At 50.2% G+C, this 23,397-nt stretch overlaps 7 protein-coding genes across 7 annotated transcripts, besides 1 other annotated feature; 4 read left to right on the top strand and 3 right to left on the bottom strand.

Annotated features, from left to right (window-relative positions):
- Positions 1 to 23,397: part of a sequence feature (contig 1.40 402..150763(1)) that runs on past both edges of the window.
- Positions 383 to 1,016, bottom strand: ANIA_11342 (uncharacterized protein; the record flags this gene model as incomplete). The annotated part of the gene is made up of 4 exons (XM_050613059.1): positions 383 to 526; positions 611 to 612; positions 861 to 979; positions 1,012 to 1,016. 4 exons carry the CDS (start codon positions 1,014 to 1,016, stop codon positions 383 to 385), a joined length of 270 nt encoding a protein of 89 aa, XP_050468901.1.
- ANIA_02465 (uncharacterized protein) lies at positions 3,221 to 6,858 on the top strand (the record flags this gene model as incomplete). The annotated part of the gene is made up of 7 exons (XM_654977.2): positions 3,221 to 3,562; positions 3,619 to 4,814; positions 5,067 to 5,220; positions 5,447 to 5,563; positions 5,680 to 5,800; positions 5,930 to 6,602; positions 6,661 to 6,858. 6 exons carry the CDS (start codon positions 3,221 to 3,223, stop codon positions 6,376 to 6,378), a joined length of 2,379 nt encoding a protein of 792 aa, XP_660069.1. The 3' UTR covers positions 6,379 to 6,602; positions 6,661 to 6,858.
- Positions 7,293 to 9,333, top strand: ANIA_02464 (sphingosine N-acyltransferase lagA). Its single transcript, XM_050613058.1, has 3 exons — positions 7,293 to 7,671; positions 7,733 to 8,461; positions 8,525 to 9,333. Exons 1-3 carry the CDS (start codon positions 7,549 to 7,551, stop codon positions 8,990 to 8,992), a joined length of 1,320 nt encoding a protein of 439 aa, XP_050468900.1. The 5' UTR covers positions 7,293 to 7,548; the 3' UTR covers positions 8,993 to 9,333.
- On the bottom strand, positions 9,450 to 12,567 carry ANIA_02463 (protein lacF; the record flags this gene model as incomplete). The annotated part of the gene is made up of 2 exons (XM_654975.1): positions 9,450 to 10,971; positions 11,018 to 12,567. The coding sequence occupies 2 exons, from the start codon at positions 12,565 to 12,567 to the stop codon at positions 9,450 to 9,452; spliced, it is 3,072 nt and encodes a 1,023-aa protein (XP_660067.1).
- ANIA_10306 (uncharacterized protein) lies at positions 13,652 to 14,731 on the top strand (the record flags this gene model as incomplete). Its single annotated transcript, XM_050613057.1, has 2 exons — positions 13,652 to 13,881; positions 13,942 to 14,731. The coding sequence occupies 2 exons, from the start codon at positions 13,652 to 13,654 to the stop codon at positions 14,729 to 14,731; spliced, it is 1,020 nt and encodes a 339-aa protein (XP_050468899.1).
- ANIA_10309 (chitin deacetylase CDA6) lies at positions 15,107 to 16,901 on the top strand. The gene is made up of 2 exons (XM_050613056.1): positions 15,107 to 15,520; positions 15,568 to 16,901. Exons 1-2 carry the CDS (start codon positions 15,298 to 15,300, stop codon positions 16,746 to 16,748), a joined length of 1,404 nt encoding a protein of 467 aa, XP_050468898.1. The 5' UTR covers positions 15,107 to 15,297; the 3' UTR covers positions 16,749 to 16,901.
- Positions 17,559 to 23,027, bottom strand: ANIA_02461 (tethering complex subunit PEP5; the record flags this gene model as incomplete). The annotated part of the gene is made up of 11 exons (XM_654973.1): positions 17,559 to 19,108; positions 19,201 to 19,449; positions 19,984 to 20,083; positions 20,137 to 20,535; positions 20,617 to 21,132; positions 21,176 to 21,511; positions 21,562 to 21,795; positions 21,842 to 22,471; positions 22,527 to 22,823; positions 22,884 to 22,952; positions 23,013 to 23,027. 11 exons carry the CDS (start codon positions 23,025 to 23,027, stop codon positions 17,559 to 17,561), a joined length of 4,395 nt encoding a protein of 1,464 aa, XP_660065.1.

Here is a 23,397-nt window from a genome sequence, read left to right as displayed (position 1 = left end):
AAAGGCCGTCCTGTGACAGGGGCCTCTTTTGCAAGTACCAGCAGACTGCATAAGTGCGCCAGGATGAGTAGGTATGCAATCGAATTGTCCCTCATCTCCTCTGCATAGCATCTTGTACCTCGAAGCATGATCAGTCCACTAATTGATCAAGCTGGGCAGCCTTGCCCTTATGTATTGGTAGAAACGGACGGGATGTACCAAAGGCGCTCAACCCAAACAGAATGATCCTGGTCCCTGCTTTTCCCTTTTTATACTCATTCATCGTGTCACGAGCGGACAACATGCGCAAGAGGGGTGTACTCCAGTCATATGTCCGAGTCATGTGTCTGTATATCCACGATGCTCAAAAGACTGTGATGGATAGTTCAGCAATTTCTCAGGTTCACTCTCCTTCCATGGTTCGAAGGACGTGATAAGAGGGGCTCGTGGTAGCACGCATTGAGCGGTACGGGATACGGGGTGTGTCGATGTCGGGATGCGTCAATTCATGCCATGTAGGTACTTGAACAGGGGTATAACCCGAGTTCTGACAAGAAACCGACGCATGTTAGCTAAGAGCAGGTATAGTAAGGCCCCGCTGTCTCCCGCATTATCCAGTAATCCGACTTACATCTAGACAGTTGTTATGTATACCTAGAGTTGGTAAACAACGTATTTGGTATCCTGGACATGGCAGACTTGAATATTTCAAGATCAAAAGGGTCCTACAAAAGAGCCTGATGGGCAGCGGACTGAGCTCAGGGGCTTTCCCCTATTCCCTTCTCCTCTAACCGGCAACTGGTATCGATGTTTCCCGCTGGACACCGTCTCATTTACCGTGTTTCTATACCAGCAGCCGACGATTTCCGAGTCGAACATACCCGGTCTGGAGAGCGGCGCAAGTCTTTCCCATCCGGGTACCGATGAAACCGAAAAGCATCCATATCGCGAGCTGTTGGAGAATGCAGCGGCGGCAGCAGGACTCCCACATTGGCTGATGCTATAGGCGCATACCATATCTGCTAAACATACCGCATGGCTTTAGAGACGCCGCGCTGAACACCCTGCTGGTGGTCTTGGAAGATAATGGCAGGTCGTAACGGCCGTCTTGCCACTCTCCAGAATGTGCCTACTCCGCAAAACTCGAAGGATCCTATTAACTGCGCCAATTGTCGTCTCTACTAGATATGTTGGCTGATGACCAAGCGTAATAACGAAGGCGCAGCTGTACCCCCTTCTCGATAAATCCCGCATACGAGGTCTTACGATGCTAGCACAAGAGCATCGAACAAGCCGTCAGCGAACTCTATACGCCACAGCCGCTTTGATGGAGCCTATGCCCAAACGAGGTCCTGGAGGTCCTAATTACTTTCAGGGTGCTCCCGATAGGTTAAGCAGAATTCGCGACTGGCTAGTAATCAGGCTTGGACGTTGGCATAAGCAGGCAAGACAAGGAAGGTTTATGACGGTTTGGCCGGCCAAGCCATTTCCACAGCGTACCTGGCCAGGTTAGCCAGAGCGACGACGACCCCGACGACTCGACACGGCCATGGATGTGATATCCTTATCCGGTAGGCATGTTAGTGCTTCACTCAACCAGCTCTTTGACTAGGATCGGAAACGGCGGAACATATGGAATGCAGCAAAAGGCACGGGTAGTCAGATCGATCAACGACTCTACACAGGAGCCATATCGCAAATGCAGCGAATGTACTTCAGCCTCGGCATCGGGACAACACCCTAGTCCGCCTCATTTCGCCCTGCAGATCGCGAGCCTAAGCCGAAGTTGAACCGGCCCTCGTAGCGAGGTCGTGTACAGAGGCAGATTAGGCCAATAGCGCATCTTCCTCTGCCAGAGCATGGGCGCCATCGAATAACACTTTCATTTTATAGCTTTCGAACATAACCTCGCTGTATCTCGAGTAGGGGATAGATGGGCTCCGATCATGCCACAGCCTCATCGAAAGACGGAATCCCGGTGAAACTCCACACGATTAAGCAAACGATATCATGATGTTGTCCCTGGACGCCCAGCGAGCGGGAGTCCGAGTCCCGAAGGATCGGAGTTTTGAAACAACTCTTCTCGAGCAAAGAGAGCAGCAGCGATATTCGCGAGAATGGCTGGTGACGTTGGAAGGTTCTAGATGCTCAGCCCTCCGCCCTGCCCTTTTTTCTCTTATGTCGTGGATTCCACCCCGACAACATTCATGCATTGTGTGCGAAGTACATTGCAGGGTGCTCCATTGATATAGCTCTGTAGGATGATTGGTAAACAGGGTGCCCCATAATGCCAGAACTATAGTGGTTAAGCTGACAATCACCCCATAAATGGCGTCACAAGTCGGAACTTGGGTTTTGGCCGACTGCTTCAGCAAGATCGATAAACGCATAGATCGAGCCTTGGCGGATATCACCAATAGGGTACCTGGCTACTATGCCAAGTTGCTTATTTTATGGTGCTTCTGAGGCAAATGTGAAATTACCCATCAGGTAATCTTTTCCGCGTTGTTGTTCCCTCGTTTCTTCCTCCCTTGTTTCCTCTAATTTGAGACAAATTCAACATCAATGCTGTAGTTCCGATGCTTCTCGGTTCTCCCTCAAAGGCCATCACCACTCCCAAGGGAAAAAGGGCGGATTGTCGAGTTGGCTGCAAAATGCGTCACAATCTGTGAAGTCGAAACTTGACCGGGGAAAATTACCCCAGCTCAGCTACCCCAGCCCGCACGCACAAGGAGGATCCGCCTGGCTGAGTCTCAGGAGACAAAACCAAACAATGTTGCGGGCAATGACGACAGGATGCAGCAAATGTCGCGTTGGGATTTGCTGGATAGCATTGATGGCGCACACGCTTGGCCGCGAGTGGCTTAGAGCGCGAGCCGGGCTGGAGACGGAAGGAAACCCCGGATTTCGAGTCTTTCTCCGCACCCCGGCTATTGAGTTGGGGTTATTCCGCTCATTGGCTGTCTTCATGTAGACGCACCTACCCGCTTGGGTAGGACGTGGGCGTACCAACAATGGTCGACTGTCCGATTTCTAACCTTGGTAGAGCTGGGGTTGAGTATATATAGAACCATTCGGCAGTGAGGTTGGTCCCTTTTTCGTGGCAGCGGTGTGTCCGGCTTCACAAGTGTCAACTTACCATTCAATTCCTATTCAATTTCCCTCAATATTTCTCCAGCTTTTTATCTTCTCTCTTGAACGTTTCGCCTCTCGATAGCTGGTCTGTCCTTTCTTTGCAATCATGTCGACGGACTATGAGAAAAGGCTGAGCCTCGACGATATGGCCCTCAAGACAGGCGATCACATCGAGACAATTGGTAAGGCTGCCGCCGTCGATGCCACCGTCGCCGCCAATGTCGATGACATCCCGATCAGCTTGTACGTGTGGATGGTTGCTCTGTCTGCCTCAATTGCGGGCATGCTCTTTGGGTACGACACTGGCATCATCTCAGCGGTCTTGGTGTACATAAAAGACGCACTGGGTGGTCGGTATCTCACAAGTTCTGAAAAGGAACTGATCACATCGCTCTGCTCTGGAGGGGCATTCTTTGGCTCCATTTTCGCAGGAAATACCGCCGATAGGGTACGTTGGATTCCGCTTGCAAACGCCTTCCAAAGCTATGCTGACTGGTGCACGAGTGGGGCCGTAAAACTGCGCTTTACCTAGGTTGCGTACTCTTCGTGGTCGGCGCTGTTTTGCAGGCAGCTGCCTACACCATCGCACAAATGGCGGTTGGCCGAGTCATTGTTGGCTTCGGGGTAGGGTCAGCTGCAATGATAGTGCCGCTATACGTCGCCGAGATCGCCCCGTCAAAAGCTCGTGGGCGACTGGTGGGTTTGAACAATGTGTCGATTACTGGAGGACAGGTCATTGCATATGCCATCGGGGCCGCCTTTGCTAGTGTTCCCCATGGATGGCGGGTTATGGTGGGCCTAGGGGGCTTGCCACCTATCGTCCTGGCTTGTCTGCTGCCATTCTGCCCTGAGTCACCCCGTCATCTTGTTTACAATGGCCGTATGGAGGAGGCACGCGCGGTCCTGCGCAAGCTGTACCGCGGCGCTACCGATGTTCAGATCGAATCTGTGCTCGCTTCGATTCTGGCTGGGTGCGAGGAGGCACGCGCTATCAGCGGAAACGAGGGCGGCTGGGCGAAGATTGTGCGGCTGCACACAGTTCCCAGCAACTTCCGAGCTCTGCTCTGTGCCTGCGGGCTAATGGTCCTCTCCCAGATTTCTGGATTCAATACACTGATGTATTACTCCTCCACGATATTCTCGTTGGTGGGATTCACCAGTCCAACAGCCGTCGGCCTCGTTGTGGCTGGGACGAACCTGATCATGACTTTTGCCAATATGATCTTGGTAGATCGCCTTGGCCGCCGACGTCTGCTTCTGTCCACCGTCTGGGGAATGAGCGCCGGCCTGATAGCTGTTTCGGTGGCTTTCAGTTTCATCCATGTTGATGTGAACGCAACGGAAGTCACTCCTCAGTCCGTGACTACGCCCGCCATCGTGGTGTTAATATTCATTATCTGGTTTGTGGTCTTTTACGGCGTATCGGTGGGGAACACGGCATGGATGTCTGCCGACTTCTTCCCTCTAGAAGTTCGAGCAATGGGGACCATGTGGATGACTTGTTCGTCGTGGGCGAGCAATGTCATCGTCTCCAGTACATTCTTGTCCATGACCAACGCCATGACGATGGCAGGAACGTTCGGTTTCTACGCCGGTATCTGCGGAGTCAGTTATGTTCTTATCTATTTCTTCTACCCCGAAGTCTCGGGCCTGATCCTTGAAGAAATCAAGGAGGTTTTCGAGCATGGATTTGGCGTGAGGTATGCCAGAAACCTTCGAAAGGAACGGAAACAGGTCATTGAAGAAAGACTAAGGGCAAAGAGAGAGTCCAAGCCTGCTGCTCACTGATGCATAGAAATCTCACTGCTTACCTACTTTCCTTAGTCCAGCGTAGATTGCAATATAGGAGAATAGAAGCCATCTTCAAGAAATTGACTCTCGTGAATGATTACTGCTCCAGTCCTAGACGCCTTGTGGTAGCTTGCGCGTCTCTAACGAATGACGATTGGTAGTACATATATCCCCACTCCCACTATGCGGAGTAGGCTTAGGGTATGGCTACAAATCGGAAGACCCATTAGCGGCCTGATCGACCGGGGGGTGGCGGCTTTTGATGGAGGCTATCGGAAATTCCAGCCCGAAAGCGCGCGTTGTATCAGAGCCAAGGTAATATGCGCTAGTTCCTGTGTCAGCTTACTGGAACATTTGCATCCGGCGTAGGCTTACAGATATCCCCGTTCCTGGGAAGCAGTACGGTCAATATCGGCCTGATATTCCTTAAACAACAGCTCCTGATCGGCAGATAGCCTGCGACTTGCACTTATCCACTTTGTTTCCTTTGCTCATGCGTGGGCGAAGGTCGACAATCACTGATGAGTTTCTGATCTGACAGCCCTCGATCTCCAGTAAATGCCGCCCTTTCGAGGTCTTTGTGTACTATGGCTACTCTCAATTACCAAGTGTACATGCCTCGCAGAATCCTGATATTCAAAACAGCGATGTCAGAAAGGTGCGTGCCACAGTTTTCACGCCAGCCACAGAAAAACTTACCCAAATGCCCATTGGCTTGCCAGAACTTTCGTAGCAGGCTGTTCATCCATCTCGACGTATGAACCTGACCTGCAGATATGGGAGCGACGTATTCAGTTGGGACTGCTTGGGTTACAGCGTGTCACAACACGGATTGAGAGAAAAGATAAACTGATGTTGGCTCGCTTACAGGCAGTTCCTCGATTGTTTTTGGAAGGTGAGTGAGCCCGTAACCCAGCATCAGCGTTCATTTGCTCGGTCATGGCCCTCGACAACTCAGGTCGAACGCTGACTCTGTCGCCTTCGAATTGAATCACATGCCGCTAACCTGAATAGGATCTCCCAGCTCGGTCCAAAGCAGCGTGTCCGACCCTGGGGACCACTTCCCCTCTAACCTCGAAAGCAGCTCACGTACCGATCACTCGCAGAGATTACAAAATAATACTTGCCACCCGCCAGTCAGCAGAAGATAACGGCGATAGACATGATGAGAAAATGCCTTGGAGATGTGAGAGAAGGAAGCGCTCCAGATTCCGCTCTGTGACGACACGAGACGAATCAAACGAGCGTCAAATTACGGTCTACTTCCTCGATTACCTTCTATATCTCACAACGCTGCTGCAAGAGTCATGCTGGAAGATTGTGCACCCTGCCTATGGGCTCGATTTGAAACACTTCGATGATGAAGCTGCCGACCCGAGAACAGAGCGTCATGCAGTATTTTCGACCGGGCTGCGTGTTTCCGACGATTATACCACAAAGAAATGGAACATTGGGTTGGGAAGCCTACAATGAGGATTTCGACCGCCATCTCCATCTTTCTCCTTACCTGCCCGATAATGCGTGGGTCAATCGGTACTATAGCCCGAAAAGCACAGGCCGTGCCGAGTCTTGCAACGAAGCTTGGTTCTCGGACAGGTTAGCCTCGAGTGCTCAAAACGGAGTGGCTCTACAGCGTGCAAATAATTGCTGCCTTTGATCGACAAACAACGGCTGGGCTCAGGTCAACTCCGCTGCAGGCAAGCCGGCACTCGTCCCACTCAGTATAGAGCTAATCTTGACTTATCTAGGGAATAGAGTGTGGAAATTTCCGAGCAAGCTTACTCTCGTAGCTACTCCATACTGTTACCGAGAAAAGAAATAACTTTGACTCTTGTTTTTAGCCAGGCCAGATCTGGTTTGTCAGGTTTCTCAGAGACCAGGGATTTCTTCTCTTGCGTCTTCTGTTGTTCGTTTCCGAAGACGGCAGCTGTACCCTGGAGCGCGTAGGCTGTTGAAAAAAAAAAAAAAAAAAAAAAAATTTCCGCAGCGTTTAAAGGCCGCCTCTGTTCCAGCTCGGGCTATCTGTTGTCATCAGTAGCCAGCTATAGATTATTGGGAGTACCTTGCGACGACTGCTGCAACAATTAAAGGACGGAGTTGCAATTCATCCGTTGCGGGACCGGGGCTGATACTGGTTGAATGAATTGGGAATAGCGTGTTCGATAGCTTGACACTATGTCGCACTTTAGGGTCGATCCGTGAGATTTGAAGAATGGAAAGGCAGTGCCATTGGTGGGCGGGCGCCTGAAGGTCTCCTGTAGCCTCCTGGTGGACGTGGAGAGGAGGGTGGAGTGCCAAGCCTGCCAACGTGATTGCAGCAAAAAACCAAAAAGGCCCCCTGGATTTCGTTCCTCCAGCTTGACTGTCATAAGCCCGGCCTGTACGACTCTCCTTCTCCCTTTCACTTCTTGCCTGTGCATAGTTCCTTTCATCTCTTCTCTTCTTTTCGTTGCTGTGTTTTCGTCTCTTGTTTTCTCTTCTTCCGCATTTGCCATCCTTGGCGTCTGCGACTCACTCTCCTTGCCCGTATCTGGACGGTTGTCGATAAGCAAATTGACAGTGGGAGAACGGTTTGACAAAGACAAAGCTCTGAAGTACACGCTCAGAGTCTCTTGCCGGTCGAAATTCACTAAATTCACCATCATGGCTCGCACGCGCAAATCCAGCAACCTTGGGTCGGACATTCGAGGCGACACGAGCGCTCCCGCAATGTCCACTATGAATGAGGTCAGTCCAATTGACCCAAAGCATCCAAGCTGGGAAAATGTATGAATCTCTCGGGCATTATTTCAGCGACGTCGTCTGTGCCAAAAGCTCACACGCTCAGGTCGCACCACTCGCCGAGAAGTCCTCAAAGTCGCATTCGAAGCGTCGCCGAAGCCGATCCTTCCTCCGTCGGTTCAAAGACACATGTCTGAAGCATACTTGGGTGCTGCCCCTCCTCATATTGATCGTTCTCCTCGCCGGATATGCCGTCAATCCCACTCCGTCCAACCCGCTCCACTACGCGATCTTCCTGTCTTATCCCGAGCCTCCGAAAACTCCAGGCGGCCCGGTTATGTACGGAAAAGGCCCGAAAGATATCGCATTCGTCTCCTTCTACATGGTCGTCCTTTCTTTCACTCGTGAATTTCTAATGCAGCGTATGATTCGTCCCTTCGCCGTATACTGTGGGATTCGTGGGAAGGGTAAAACCGCTAGGTTCATGGAGCAGGTGTATACGGCTATCTACTTTGCCATCTTTGGACCCTATGGTCTTTACGTGATGAGCCGCACCAACATCTGGTATTTTAACACGACTGCAATGTTTGAAGGATTTCCCCACAGAGAGCACGAAGGGCTTTTCAAGGCTTATTATCTGCTCCAAGCGAGCTACTGGGCCCAGCAGGCTATTGTTCTCCTTCTGCAGCTGGAGAAGCCACGAAAGGACTTCAGGGAGCTTGTGGGCCACCACATCATCACCCTGGCTCTCATTGCATTGAGCTACAGGTTCCACTTCACTTACCTCGGTCTCGCTGTGTATATCACTCACGACGTCTCTGACTTTTTCCTGGCGGTATGTTACGGAAAACCATTATCCACGTGTTTCAATCAGAACATGCGCTAATTCTACATTTAGACTTCCAAAACCCTCAACTATCTCGACGCCTACATTACTGCTCCGTACTTCGGAGTATTCGTTTGCGTCTGGATCTACCTCCGCCACTTCTTGAACCTGAAGTTCCTCTGGGCTGTCCTCACCGAATTCCGTACCGTTGGACCTTTTGAGCTGAACTGGGAGACACAGCAGTACAAGTGCTGGATCAGCCAGTACATCACCTTTGCTTTGCTCGCTAGTCTCCAGGCCGTCAATGCCTTTTGGCTTTTCTTGATTCTGCGCATCCTCAAGAACTACCTATTCAGCAACATCAAGAAGGATGAGCGGAGCGACGAGGAGGATGAGGAAGAAGAAGAAATCGAGCAGTCTACCAACAGTACCGCAGCTCTGGCTACTGGTACCGAGCCGGCGTCTCTGACTGCGCGCTCCGTGAATGTCGAGAAACGCACGCCCCATGTTTTGGTCAATGGGCAGCCTGTTAAGCGGTAATGCCTGGGGCCGTCTGTAGCATTCTTAAGGGGTTCAAAGGCATCTATTGCACAGTTGGCAAGGGATTATTGCTCTATACCGCATAACAACTACTCGGAGCTCTATTATCCCACTTGGTGTCTACTGCATGTGCGGAACTCGAGTAGAGGGTTTGTCCGCATTTTTCTCTTCTTCCCTTGTACCACCTTAGTTTTGTCTTGTGTCTGTCACGACGCAATCAAATGAATATAGCGATGATTCATGAAGAAGCACTTATGGTGGAATTAGGTAGTTACCAGTCACTGTTTTCTAATACTAATGTTAATGTGAAGCCTGCGTCGACTGCCTACTATAGTCGAGGCTGTATAACTTTTTCTTGCTCATGTCACAGCTCCCAAACTAAACTCGGATCTGCATTAGTTATACCCAGCCCCACCGTATTACAGAGCAGGTCTTCGGCCTTCACAGCATCAAGAACTCAGGAAAGAAGACTAAGCTCAAAAGCGAAATCAAACGGTTCCGTCTTACACCGATACTGCTCAAACGGTTGGGGCCCCACACTCGCAGAACCCAAGCCATGGTTATCATAGTCGAGCCAAAGAATCGTCATATCCAGCGGCTTCAAGTCGAAAGGGTGTTTCGCGTTGTTCAGGTCAATGGGCATATACTGCGACGCGGTGAAGCTGAAGACCTCAACAGCAGTCTGATTTGTGCTTGCGTCCGCGCGCCGCGCATCCAGAGTGACACCGGTGCCAGGGTCCGAGATCTGTAGCCATCGCAGGTCTTCACGGTTGCCGTTCTCCTGGGGGTAGTCGTAGTGCGTGAAGAGTTCTTCTACTGTTGCAGAATACTCGCCGATTCGGCATGCCTGCTTCGAGTCCTTGTAGTTCTCGCCGGGGCCGCGGCCGAGCCAGCGAACGAAGTTGAAAGACGAGGGGAGGATGGTTTGGAGGCCGATGCGCGGGACAACAGAGGGGGTGTTCGTTCCTACGAACTCGCCGGTGGCGTGGATGTGGAGTGTTGGTACAGAGTCCTCTGTGGATATCGTGTAGATGAGGTCTGCTTCGACGCCCCATTCGAGGACTTGCGGCGCGACGCGGACTTTGAAGTGCACTATTGCTTCAGTGTCGGAGCTCCGCCAGGTGACATCGCGGACTTGGGTGTGCATCGTGCCGACCCATGCGTCGTCCCACTCGGCCTCGTTGCCGGATTGGCCTTCATCGTTTTGGGTCATGGCGCGGATGAAGGAGAGTTCGGGCCCGCGCTGGAAAAGGCTTGCGCCGTTGGCTTCCCAAGTGACGTTTCCTTGTATCAGGTTGAAGCCAAAGATTGATGTGCCGGTTATGATTCGGAGGCTTGTTTGGTTTTGTTTGACTTCCAGGCCTCCCGAAGTCTGGCGAGAGATCGGAGTGGAGCGCTTGCTTGAGGAAGTAGAAGCAGAAGAGCCGGGAAAATATAGCTGGTCCCAGGCGACGACATGGCCCCTAACTGCCCAAGCTTTGTCTTCTTTGAGCTTGAACTCGATGGTGAGCCATGTCTCTTTCGAAAGGCTTGACGGATCGAGTGGCAAGTCCACAGTGCGGCTTTCTCCGGCAGGAACAGGAGGCAGATCTAGCTCTTGGGCCTCTGTGGTTTCGCCATCCTGGACAATATGCCAAGAAACATCGAGACCGCTGAGATCGACGAAGGCATAGTGGTTTGTTATGACCATGCTGCTTGAGTCATCCGTCAGATTCACCGAGACGGGCTGGATAATCTTTGCGTATTCGAGAAGACTGGGCATCGGGGTATGGTCTGAGAGGGTTAGGCCGTCCATGACGAAGTCTGCATCGTTCGGCTCATCGCCAAAGTCGCCACCGTAGGCATAGTATTCAAGGTCGCCCTCCTTTTTCAGCAAGCCGTGATTGTTGAATTCCCAGACTAGTCCTCCTTGGGAAAGCGGATGTGAACGGAACAGCTCGATGTATTCTTTCAGCCCACCAGGACCGTTGCCCATGGCACTGGAGTAGTCAGCAGCCTGCTGTTATAGAGGGCGGGGAAACTTACTGTGCAAACTCGCATAGAATGAGAGGCTTGTCCGTGTGGTTGGCCATATGCTCCAGCATTGTATCGGGTGAGGAATACATCTGACTGTATATATCGGCAGTTTCAGCATTGTGGTCCTGTTCATAGTGGACGAGCCGTGAGGGATCCCGTTCTTTGATCCATTTGTACATGGCAGCCTGGTTCTGGCCGTACTGGCATTCGTTTCCGAGCGACCACATGATGACGGAGGGATGGTTCTTGTAACGCTCAACCAGTTGCTCAGCCCTGTCAAGGTATGCATGTGTCCACTCAGGGTTATCGGAGGTCCAAGCCGCGGCGTTCTCTTCAGACCCTGCAATATCGCGGAAGCCGTGGCACTCAAGATCCGCTTCGGTTATCACATAGAACCCTAGTTCGTCAGCGACGTCGTAGAATGACGGGTGCTGAGGGTAGTGAGCTGTGCGGATCGCGTTGATGTTGGATTGCTTCATTCGGATCAAGTCTGCGCGCATCGACTCGTAGGGAACTGTTCGACCAGAGGTGTAGTTATGTTCATGGCGATTGACACCGTAGATGATAATCGGCTGGCCATTCACAAGGAAATTGGAGCCACTCATTTCTACTCGGCGGAACCCGACCTTTTGGCTGATGGTGCGTCCATTGAACTCAATCAGGACAGTATATAAGTTCGGCGTCTCCGCAGACCAGAGTAGAAAGTCGTCGCCCTTGATATCCTTGGAGTAAATGGTGGACGAAGACCCAGTCCATTCGTCAACCACGTTGCCGCCTGGGGACAAGACCTTGACGCTGAGGTTCCCGTGCTCGCCCTGGATAGTAACATTGACCTTTAGCGTGCCGCTAGCGAATCCGTCATCGACTTCAGGCTGAATGAAGAAGTCTGTGATCGCAGAGCTGGGAAACGGCACTAAGTACACATCCCTGAAGATACCAGAAAGCCACCATTGGTCCTGATCCTCGAGATACGTGCCGTCAGACCACTGGTATACGCGCGTAGCAAGTGTGTTGGTGCCTTCCGACGAGAGGTAACCCGTAATGTCGAACTCGCTGGGATTGCGGCTGCCCTGACTGTAGCCAACCTCCTCGCCATTAACCCAAACATGAAAAGCGCTGTCTACGCCCTCGTATCGCAGGCGGATCTGCTGCCCATCCCAGTCGGCGGGGACGTCAAACTCCCGCCAATACGAGCCCGTAGGGTTCATATACGACACATTTGGCGGCGTAACAGGGATTGGATAGTGGATGTTGGTATATTGCGGGCGCCCATATCCCTGCATCTGCCACACGCCAGGAACGATAATATCATCCCACTCCGTAGTATTGGCCGTGTTCCAGATAGGAGCTTCAAATGGCGAGGCATCGTAGTGAAATTTCCAGGTGCCGTTCAGACTCTGAAAAAGGCCCTCATCGCGGTTGAATGTGAGCGCTGCCTCCTCATTTGGGTATGAGTAGAAGTGTGCCCGAGGGGGTAGAGTGTTGCGGTGCAATACATTGAGATTGGACCAGTCAGGTAGATAAGTTGGCCAGCCCGAGACCGCTGAAAGTGAGGCCATCTCTCTTGCTCGCAGCTAGATGCTCACTACTCTCTCCGCTTCTGTCCGATGTATTGTTCGGCGGTTCTCCGGCCATTATATACATGCCTTCACGGAAATCATGCCGTGCCGCCGGCCTTGCCAAGCACAATGTTGGCTATCCTCTGACTACCATGCCGATCTCGTTATTAGACCTACAGAGAGTTATGGCAAAATGGACTGAACGTAGCATTTGCCAAGTAGTGGAGGCATAGTTCATCCCCGCGTTGTGGAGATAGTGTATATGAGCATTACCCCGAATGTTGGCTGATCGTCATATACCCAAGGGGACATTTGTCCGATTGGGCGCATATTTCTGCGAGTTCCTGATCGAACAACTGTCTGTAGGGAGTCTGAGCCGGAGGAGACATTGTTTTCGGTTAAAAGCCGGCAGAAATATCGCCAGCATGCATGGCACACGTCATTGTCCGACCGCGAGCTCGACCTTGAGCCGGGAATTCCGGCACATAGAGCACATCATACCATCGATTAGTGAGTTTGTAAGTGTTGAGAACCAAAGAGCGCAGACCCCGACGGGGTCCAGGGTTGGGACTGTGATTGAGCTTCGGGGAGGAGAGGACCAGCAGAGTGACCTCAAGGAAATGCGGGGAACTCTTGGCGTTGAAGTAGTATCTTGAAGGGTTGAAATACTGTAACAAATAGCCATACTAACCAGTTGAATTAAAGCCCAAATGCTTAGTATTTTATAGGAACCTAAGTCTATCCGTAATTTTATGGTCGCTGTATTATAATATGTGCGATAAGACTTGCTGTCATCATTCACCTTGTGATTGCTCAACAGGTCTATGTGGTATCCCGTAGAAGCTTAGCTTCTTTGTGGCCTTAGGCAGAAATTGTATTTCTCTCTCTCATCCTCTCTAATTCACAACTTACGAAGTAGATACAACAGCACCTTTGTCACTCTTCTTGCTTCCGCCAACTCCATCTCTATCCATCTTATTGACGAGCTTATCAAATACCGTACGCTGACCGGCTACTTGGACTTGAACGGACTGAACACTGTCCTATAGCCTCACCTCGTGCCCAGCGCGGGGTTCTGTTCACGATGGGAGATCGACACACGATCCAGCAAAACCTCAATGGTTTGCTGTCAAAGCTAAATGATCCGGACCCTGATATGCGATACATGTCTTTAAATGACCTTTACGGTATTCTCAGCAATCCCTGCTCCTCTTACCTGGCCCACGATCAGGCCTCCGCAACCAGACTCGCCGAGGGCTTGCTGAAGGCGCTGGATGACCAACATGGGGATGTTCAAAACCAGGCACTGAAATGGTTCGTTGCAGCCCTTGATATACTTGGTACTTGGAGCTGATGTCTGCTTCCTTATTATAGTCTTGGCCCTCTTGTTGCTCGATTACCCCTCGAAGGCCTACGGACGCTGCTTGAGAGGCTATCGAACCTCACTACCTCCCAGACTATTGACACCTCCGTTCCAAATACCGCATTGCGGGTCATTGTAACAGCACTCCCACGCCCTCAGCCAAACCAAGCCCCCAGCCCTGACGCTAATATGGCATACTCTGCGGTTTCTGAAGTCCTCATTCCCCGTTTGATCGGTCCTGGGCCCCATAAGCGGAGAGGCTCAGTCACAAAAGGAATGCTGGAAAAGGACCCTGCCAAGGGTTTCAGCAGCGATGCAATTGATGTCCTCATACAAGTGGCCTCGTGTTTTGGTGCACTTCTCCAGGAGAGCGAGTTGACGGCTTTGGAAAAGGCAGTCATGTCTATCATTGATAACGATACAGCTGGTACTGTTGTCACCAAACGGGCATTAGCTGCTATTTCAGCATTGGTTGTTTACTTCTCGGACGAGCAGTTTGGAATCCTTGTTTCTGAACTCGTCGAACGGTTCAACTCTCCTCAACTAAGCACTGTCCACCGTCGTCATTTGATTGCTGCTGTCGGATGCTTAGCGAGAACGGTACCGGCGAAATTCGGTCCTCATCTTTCTACCCTGGCACCGTTTATCTTCTCGGCAGTTGGTGAAGATAACCTGGAGGTAAGCCATGTCCTGCATTATTTATGTACTTCCGCATCTAACGTGTACAGTAGCCGAAACAAACCAAAGATCTACCACCAATACCGTCAGTTGCCTAAAGAAAAGCTAATTACTGGTATGTAGTCTAGCATTTATTTATGGGCTGGGAATCCCATTGTAACCTGAATGCTTCTGGCTAGAACTCATAACCTACGCTGGGCGAGCTGTTAAGAATAGAATATCAAACCTTTGAAGACACATTCTGAAAGCTACTGCTCAATAGCCGTTCAAAGTATCCTCCGTGTCTCTGCATAGTCTACCTACCTTTCGACGAGGTTCGGAAGCCGGACGTCTCGTCCTCAAAGTGGAGACTATGTCTGCAATTCCCGTCGAACCGTTTGGATCGTGATCTTCGTTGTAAGTCAAGCTCGTAATTAGTTGCCCAAGCTGATCTTCGATGTTGTTCATAGTTTCCGTCCCAAACGTGCCTGCCCAAAGCGACCTACCGGCAATGTTGTGCCACCTCGAGCGTGCCTTCCCTGAGGCCATGAAGAAAGCCGGGTCAACAGTGCCGCAGCTCTTCTCTCTCACGCCTCTTTTTCTTCTTCATTCTCTTCCTTCTGTCCTACGCCCGAAGTACGCTTTACGGACCATCTCATATCATATATCATTTCTCCCGAGATTCTTTACCAGACGAGAGGATTCTCAAGATGCACGTACCCTATCTTTTGATTGCTTCGAGTCTGAATTTTATGCCGAGTGTCTTCGGACGCAATATCATTGATCTTCCATCTGACTACGAAACCGTTCAAGTTGCTTCCCATCTTCAGGGTCCTGGAACCATTCAGAATCTGCTTGAACGTGATCTTGGTGGTGCGAGATGTGGTGCAGGCTATGGTCGGTGCTCCAACGGCAATTGCTGTTCTACTGCAGGTATGAATTCCGGGTGCAAGTGAGATGCTGGGCTAAGAATACCACAGGATACTGCGGGAACACTACAGCTCATTGTCGCTCCCCGGATTGCCAGATCGACTATGGCCATTGCGACGCCCATGCCACTCCAGGAGGTCCTTCGACAGAGGCTATTCCACGACCAAAGCTCGGGAAAGTTGCGTACGGCCCAACCGCGATTCGCTCTTGCACTACCCCCGGAACCGTTGCTTTAACCTACGATGACGGACCCAACCAGTATACCCGTGACCTTCTGGATCTTCTAGACAAATATGACGCTAAGGTAACCTTTTTTGTCACCGGAAACAACAACGGCAAGGGCCAGATTGACAGCCCGGAAGTTCCCTGGGCTCCACTCATCCAGCGCATGGTGCTTAGCGGACATCAGGTGGCGAGTCACACCTGGTCTCATCAGGATCTAAACAAAATCTCTCAAGTCCAGCGCCGCACTCAGCTTTTGTGGAACGAAGTAGCCCTCCGAAACATCCTCGGCTATTTTCCTACCTACATGCGTCCACCGTACTCGAGCTGCACTACGGATACTGGCTGTCTAAGCGACATGGGCGACCTCGGTTACCACGTAATCCTTTACGATATTGATACAGAAGACTATAGCCATGACAGTCCAGACACGATCCAACGCTCCAAGGACATCTTTGATGAGAACCTAGCTCGTGAGAAAAGTTTTTATAAATCCTGGCTTGTCATCGCGCACGATGTACACGAGCAGACCGTCCACAATCTCACGGAGCACATGTTGCAGAAGCTTATGGTAGACGGATATCGTGCAGTGACCGTTGGAGAATGCCTTGGTGACCCTGTACAAAATTGGTATCGCCGTGATGACCAGGTTAAGGTCCCAGGAAACCCCAAGCCGAAACCGCCTTTGGAAGACATCTCGACTGATGGGAAATGTGGTGGGAAAGTGTCATGCATCGGGTCCGACTTCGGCATGTGCTGTGGTGGCAAGGGCTACTGCGGTAACACAACCGAATACTGCGGAGAAGGTTGTCAGCCCAACGCCGGTTATTGTGAGAGCGACTTCTTGGACAGCAGTCAACAAACAGGGCCCGGCATCGTTGGATCAGACCCATTGGGCGATAGTATCAACAAAGACAAGAAGTTCTTTAAGTCAAATGCAAGCTCCCGCTTTGGTCGAACTTCTCTGACATTGGCTTCGATATTCTTATTCGCCTTGGCGTTGCTGTGATCCGTCAATAATCCCTTCTTCCCAAACAACTGACCAATCAACACCAGATTTGCCCCGTGTAAATGGTTTATGGCGGTTTAAACAGTACTGGTTGTATACTGGTCGTCATTGTTTCTTTTAACCTCAAAGGGTATGAGTTATGTTTTAGACCTTCGTTATTGACATTGGTTCCTACAAGCTGGACACGTAGGTAGAGTATGAAACCTCACGATTATAATCTCATTTCCCCCCCTACTTGACTATGCATATATGAAGGGAGCCGGTTCTTCGCAATAATGTCCGAGATGGATGATCCGTTTCAGTAAATACGAGCGCAACATGCCGCCTAGAGCAACGTGTATTTGAACAGAGATTCAATGACACAAAGGTAAGGACGTGGAAAGAATCTTTCATATAGGCGGCATACCTCTCAGGCTCAGCCTTGCTACGTTTCGGAATTGGCCGTCCATGTCCCTGTCAATATAGATAGTCTTCATTAGACTGTCGCCAGCAAACGCCATTCTTCTCAACGCCGGTACCCATGCAGCATGAATTATCCGTGAGCAATAACCAGGCGCCGCGTAAACCCACAAGTCAACAAAATAGAAATAATAACATCGGAGGCTAAATATACATCAGAAAGCAAACAGGTGTAAACAATGAAAGTCCTCGAGATTAAACTCCATGGAAGCCGCTTTGCTCAACGACAACGTAACGCATCATAATGACAGAAGAAACGATTTGAATTTGAATTAGAAGAGCAGCAGGAGTAGAATTACCCTACTCTGCAGAAGCCAGGAAGGTCAAAGAAATTAGAAGAAGATAGTAAAATCACCGCTTAATGATTTTCAGTAAGGGTGCAATTTTAGCCTTCTTACTGAGTCCGACACGGTATGGGACTTTGCTGGTTGATGATATGGGACTATGTTTACCGGGCCCCTTTACGGATGGAGCCTTCAAGTCTGTGCGCTTCCGGGGTGTTTCGGGGGCTTGTTGGGCTGGTTGTGCGTGCTCAGAGGGTTTGGCGGGTGAGGTTGGTGGATGGAGGTCAAGGGGTGCTTGGTCTTTGGTTATAGGTTCCATGATATCCGAGGTCTGCGCATCGGTTGTTTTTTTGGTTTCGAGGACAACTAATACGCCGGACTCGTTGTGAGTGTCACTCAATCGTGGCGTATTGTCCGCTTCATTAGAGGTTGTTGTTTGCGCATCCTGCTCGTCTACCTCTAGTGGTGCGGGTGTTCTTTGATCCTGCTGCTCGGACATCTTCTTCCTTTTCCGACCGCGCTTTTTAGGTGCTGATGTTTGTTCTGCAACCTTAGTGCCGCTTGTTCTTGTAGGGTTGGAGGGTTTGTTCTCTTCGTCAATAGGTGTAGCAGGTCTCTGTTCGACCCAAATCACGTCATCTTCTATATCTGACTCGTAGGTCTTCGTCAGAGTCACCGAAGTTGTTTTGCCGCGTTTCAGCTTCTTTTTCTTGGGCTCTTTGGTTAACGTGGCGGTTGTTTGTAAACTTTGTTCTAGCGCCGGCGCGGCTGGCTGTTCGCTCTGGTTATCATGCATGAAATCATCAATAATGCTCTGCGGCGGAGCAACATGCACAGTAATGCCGCCTGGAGCACCTGGAACTGCTGGCCCTTGGTTCTCTTCAGGTGAAATGTCTGCAGTCTTAGTGATGGGGCCCTTGCTAACCGTGTCGTCCACTTTCGCTCTCTTCGGGGGTCGGCCTGGCTTGCGCTTTTCGGGTTTAGTAGGTGATTCTTCATGAAATTGTGGGAGAGAAAGCTCATCATCATCGTCGTTCGCAACTACAGCCTGCTTCTTCTTACAGCCCTTCATCTCAATATTGGGCGCTTCCATCGTGACAGGTAGTGAAAGTTCATCAACACTAACAGACGACAGCTGAGCACTATTGAGAGTGGCATTGTCACTTTTTGCTCTTGGAATCCGAGGAGAAATGATTGATGAGAACGGTTCCGTATCGTGCGGCGACGAAGTCGTTCCCTGCATTGTGGTCCATCGGCGAAATTCGAAATTCTGCATAGCTTCCGTTCGAGTTGTGATGTTTGAGTCACAATCAAAGTCTGCTCCGTTGAGTAGGTTGCGAGAAGTGTGGGATGACGAGTCAAAGATATTGTATGAAGCTGTCTGCGACCAGTCGCTTATGTCGACCCCGTGGGTGTCGGTGCGAGAGGATTGGCCTTGTGTTGTTATATTTTGAAGTTCATGAGCCTCAGGGTTGTTGTCGGGTGCGGCAATTGCATAATTATCGTCTGGTACTTGTTCGGGTTCGTAGGTTATGGTCTGCAGGGGAGGAGACTGCGCTTGCTGGTCATCGTCAAACAGTCGCTGTTGTGCAAGGCCAATCTCCGTCGTCATGTTTCCTATTTAGCAAGAGATGCTGTGTTAGTGACCCATGCATGAACGTTTTCAAGCAGTTTTGTCAACTATCTCTCGACTGTCAAATGTCTCATACCGGATGATCCACTGTGCCCCATAGATGGTATCCATCGTTCTTCCCTGCGCTGCTGGGAAGCGGACAGATTTGTTTGCTGATCATTTTGTGATTGAAGAAATAAATCGAAGTCTACCCTAATGTGAGAATCGTGGCTGACATCTTGAGCCTGGATATCTGCGTCATGCTGCATTTTATCATTTACCACTGAAACACGGTTCGTTCGCTCGCGAGGAGGCTCCTCGAAGGGTTCCTCGTCATCATCGGAATCTTGGATTACACGATCAAAGGACATCTCATATATGTAGGTCCAGGATATGTAAGAAAGTAAATCAGAGGCGATTATGGCTCAAATTGCTTCAATTGATGAGGGGCTCACTTCAACGCGTTTCGAATCTACAGTGACGCGGATTCACGTGGTGATAAGATAAACCTGCACGCCTTAAATTTCAGGCAGCAGCAGTTTGGCATAAATGTAGTTATTCACGGAGGTACAAAGTATCGTGAGAAGCAAGCCATGGTATTTCTATTCCATCGTGGTTTGTGGACGCATCACACCTCTTCCAAAAAATTCACTTATTACACCAAATCGGTCTTTCGACCGTTGGAGCTCTGCCTTGAATAGATCATGCTGATCCGCTGACTCAATCTGTCTCCGTCGAATAGCCTTTATGGTTGAATTATCCGGTGCACAGGCTGGACATTGGGCATCTTCTCCTATTGTGTTGAGACAGCGTTGGTGGAAGGAGTGCTTGCAGAGGAAGTGGACGGTAGGAAGATCGAGAGACCTGTTACAGGACGTACATCGACGTGCCTGGAACACAACGGGTTTGGAACCCAGCTGTTCTAGCTCCTGCATTTTCGCCTCAGTTTCAGTGCTGTAGCTTGATATCAGGCGACGGTTCTAAGCCGCGTGTTAGTGGGGCCTTCATGCGAGCTAAAGGTAGATGGCCATACTGAAGATATTTCCTTGCGTTCCCGCTCGATATTGTCGCTTAAATACTTCTTGACCCTTCCCATAGTTACGACCGCGTTGTTGCTGAGTGCTTGGATCACTTGCAGTGGTGACATCAGGCCATCCTCAGAGATTCTCTTCAGGACAGCATCCAGCTCGTCACCAGCCTCTTCCAGGATCTTCGGGCTCGATGTAAAGTATGTCAACGCATCCACGTATAGCTGAGGCTCTTCAGGGCCGTATTTTTTCAACGCCCTAATAGCTCCCTGTGTATCTTTGGCAGCAGTGAAAGATCGAAATATATCCGATCGAAGGCCAGCTTGTTCCCGGACAAGTGTGGAGCCCTCCTGAAACTCCGATAAATCGGAGAGCAGTAGGACATTAGAGGTTGAGATAGGAATCTTGTGGTTGTCAGTATCTCCCCGAGAAAAGCAAAGAAAAGAAAAAGGAGGAGGAAAAAAGTTGGAGAATATGGTACTCACATCTTTCCCTTCAATCAGTTTTTTAGCTTTATTTTGCCACTTTTCCTTCTCTGCCGTATCCTTCTGCCGTCCCGCTGAATTGAGATACATCTCAAAAAGCGTTGTGTAGAGATCAACTCTATCCTCGTTACTGAAGAAAAAGTCCTCTTTGTTGATAAGTGCCTCTAGGAATGTAATGAACTCTTGTGGGTGGCTAACAAAGGCTGAGAATGCAGTGCGTGGTTTGGGGATCTGGTACTCTGGCGCGCGTTCTTCCTGAACCTCAGGGGCTTGGGTCTCAACTGGTTCCGTCGCCGTTGAACTTAAACCAGTCTTGAGCAAAGGCAATGGAAGAAATGCAGCTAAGCTCTGTAAAGGATTGCCGTTTTGTGCTTGAGGCTCAGGTAGCGGTTCGACTTGTTGCGTCCTTGGTTTGTAATCTCCTCCATAGTATTCTATAAAAAGCTCTGTAGTCGTTGAAGGGCAATTCGACAGCAGCACACGGGCATACTTCATCAGGTTGCTGTAAGCCTTGGACTGGTAAGCAATAGAACATACGACGTTCAGCATATATGCATACCAATACAGGCTCCAACCTCCAGATGTACTCCAGCGCTTCGGCGTACTTTTTGGAATCCTCAACCAGTATATCCACGACCATGTCATTCTCGCCGTATTTTGTAGCTAGATAGGCAGCTTGTTCATAGTACCCGCCTTGCCGGCACATGGCAATGGCTGTCTCAAGATCAAATTTAAGTTCACCGGGCGCCTTAATGAAAGCATCTAATTTTTTTGTGTCTTTCAATTTCGCGTAGCAATTGAGGAGTAAGGTGGTGTGGTCCACTGAGGCTCGGTCGTGATCGTGCAATTCTTCCAGGTATTCTATAAGATTATGGATTCGTTGCGTGTCGAGGTACTAGTGACAACTTGTGAATATACCGTTACGACCAAGTGAAGATGACTAACCTTCCTAATAACTTGAGACGGCTCCGTGTTGTCAATGGCTCTCAAGTATTGTTGCATTGCGGTGTCGTAATCTCCTTTCTGATAAAGATAATCTCCGTACCTGCGGTATATGGTGTTTTGCTGATACGCGTCGACACCGATCTTCTGCGCCAGGTTGATGGCCAGGATATAGAGGTTGCGCTGGTAAAGGATCTCGAGTCTTTGTTGAAGGCTCTTCTCTCGGTACCGATAAATCTAAGCAACATTAGCATCTTTGATATACGATTTGCTGCATGCCTACCTTTCCATCTGTTGTAAGGAGATAGAGATTGCCCCATTCTTTGAAGATCTGTCTTACCGACGACACGAGAGACTCCGAATGAGCGATGAACTTGAGGTCAGTATCTAAGAGAGTAAAAGTGGCAGAGCTGAATAGTTCATCTCTACCAACACCAAGAGTCGGCAGTCCTGTTGACCCTGGCGTTCCACCTCTAGGGGGGCAAACCAAAGTAACATAGTCTTTGAAAATGTTGATGGAGCTCTTAGGGCTTTCGAAGGCATAACTTTGGCCTCGTCCATGGGGACCGTACGTATATATTGCGTCCTCTCGAGCCACAAGGACGTCGCCGCTTTCTCTGTCCAGAGTCATACAGCCAAGGCCGCATCCTGTGTCTTCCAATACTCGTGCCGGTTGTCCCTGTCCTCGACCGGAAATCACGAGCGCCAGGATCCGGTTCGTCGTGGAGATATAGAGAGTAGTGACCGGCCCACTTTGCACCTCAAGCCCGGTGATGGGCTCCTCCGATTCGAATACGATACGTTGTCGCGCCCCGCGGTCATGTATTAAGTCGCCTCGAATAATCGCGACGGAGCCGTTGCCGAAACCAACCGCAACTTGGGACAAATCTCCAAGCGCCGCAAATGCGGATACCTATGGGTGAGTATCTCAGCTGTGAGCTACACCGCCTAATGTAGGAACGACCTACAGGAAACAGCCTCCGCGCATTTTGTACGGGTGTAGTCGACAAACAGCGCGGAATCCCTGTCTTTTTCTCGGGGTTATCGAGGGCCCAGACTTTCAGTACTGGCTCATTCAATAGATCCTCCGCTATTGTCACTAGGAGCGAGGTCCCTTCCAGCTGCTTTATATGGGTGATCGAGCCATTATCAGAGGCTTTGAAGGACTGGACGACCTTGAAGGATGAAGAAATGGTGTGCACGAATCCGTCAGTGGTCCCGAGGAAGAGATTAGCCGAGCCAGAACATAAGCAGGAGGTTTCGGACTAGTAAGGAAGTCAGATTCGTTGGAAATGCTAACGACTGAAGGGGGATATGGGCCGTACGTTAAATAAGGACGCACTGTCTTCAGGAAGCTTCACTGGGGACACATCGAAGAAGTTGAATGCTTTCCACTGTTTTAGAGCGCATTAGTAAGTCGCATAGTAAGTCAGTTGAAGCCACCAAGTACATACAGATGTCAGAGCCATTTTGACGTGACTCACGCCATAGGCAAAGATGTGGTCGACAGCGAGGTTAGACAGGCGGCTCCTTTGCGGAGGTATTATCGCAGCTCCGCTGCGCCAAGACGAAGCTCAGACCATCTCCAACGTCATATTTCAGTTCGAGCAATCAAGCAGGTCATAGGAGTTTTTACTACAGAGTGATATATCCTGGTAGTAAAATTATGATACTATTAATCCGCACCCAAACAAGCTATGAGAAAAATAAAAAAAATCGCTATGCTATATCAAATGGCGAGGCAAGAGGACATGACAACAAAACCTCTTAGGTATCGCTAAGAACGCCACATAGTCTCTAGGGAAATGCGAGAAATGCGAGATACGGTTATGATGAATG

This window comes from Aspergillus nidulans, chromosome VII, assembly GCF_000011425.1.
Source record: "Aspergillus nidulans FGSC A4 chromosome VII".
Classification (NCBI taxonomy): domain Eukaryota; kingdom Fungi; phylum Ascomycota; class Eurotiomycetes; order Eurotiales; family Aspergillaceae; genus Aspergillus; species Aspergillus nidulans.
This window is presented reverse-complemented; position numbering and strand designations above follow the sequence as displayed.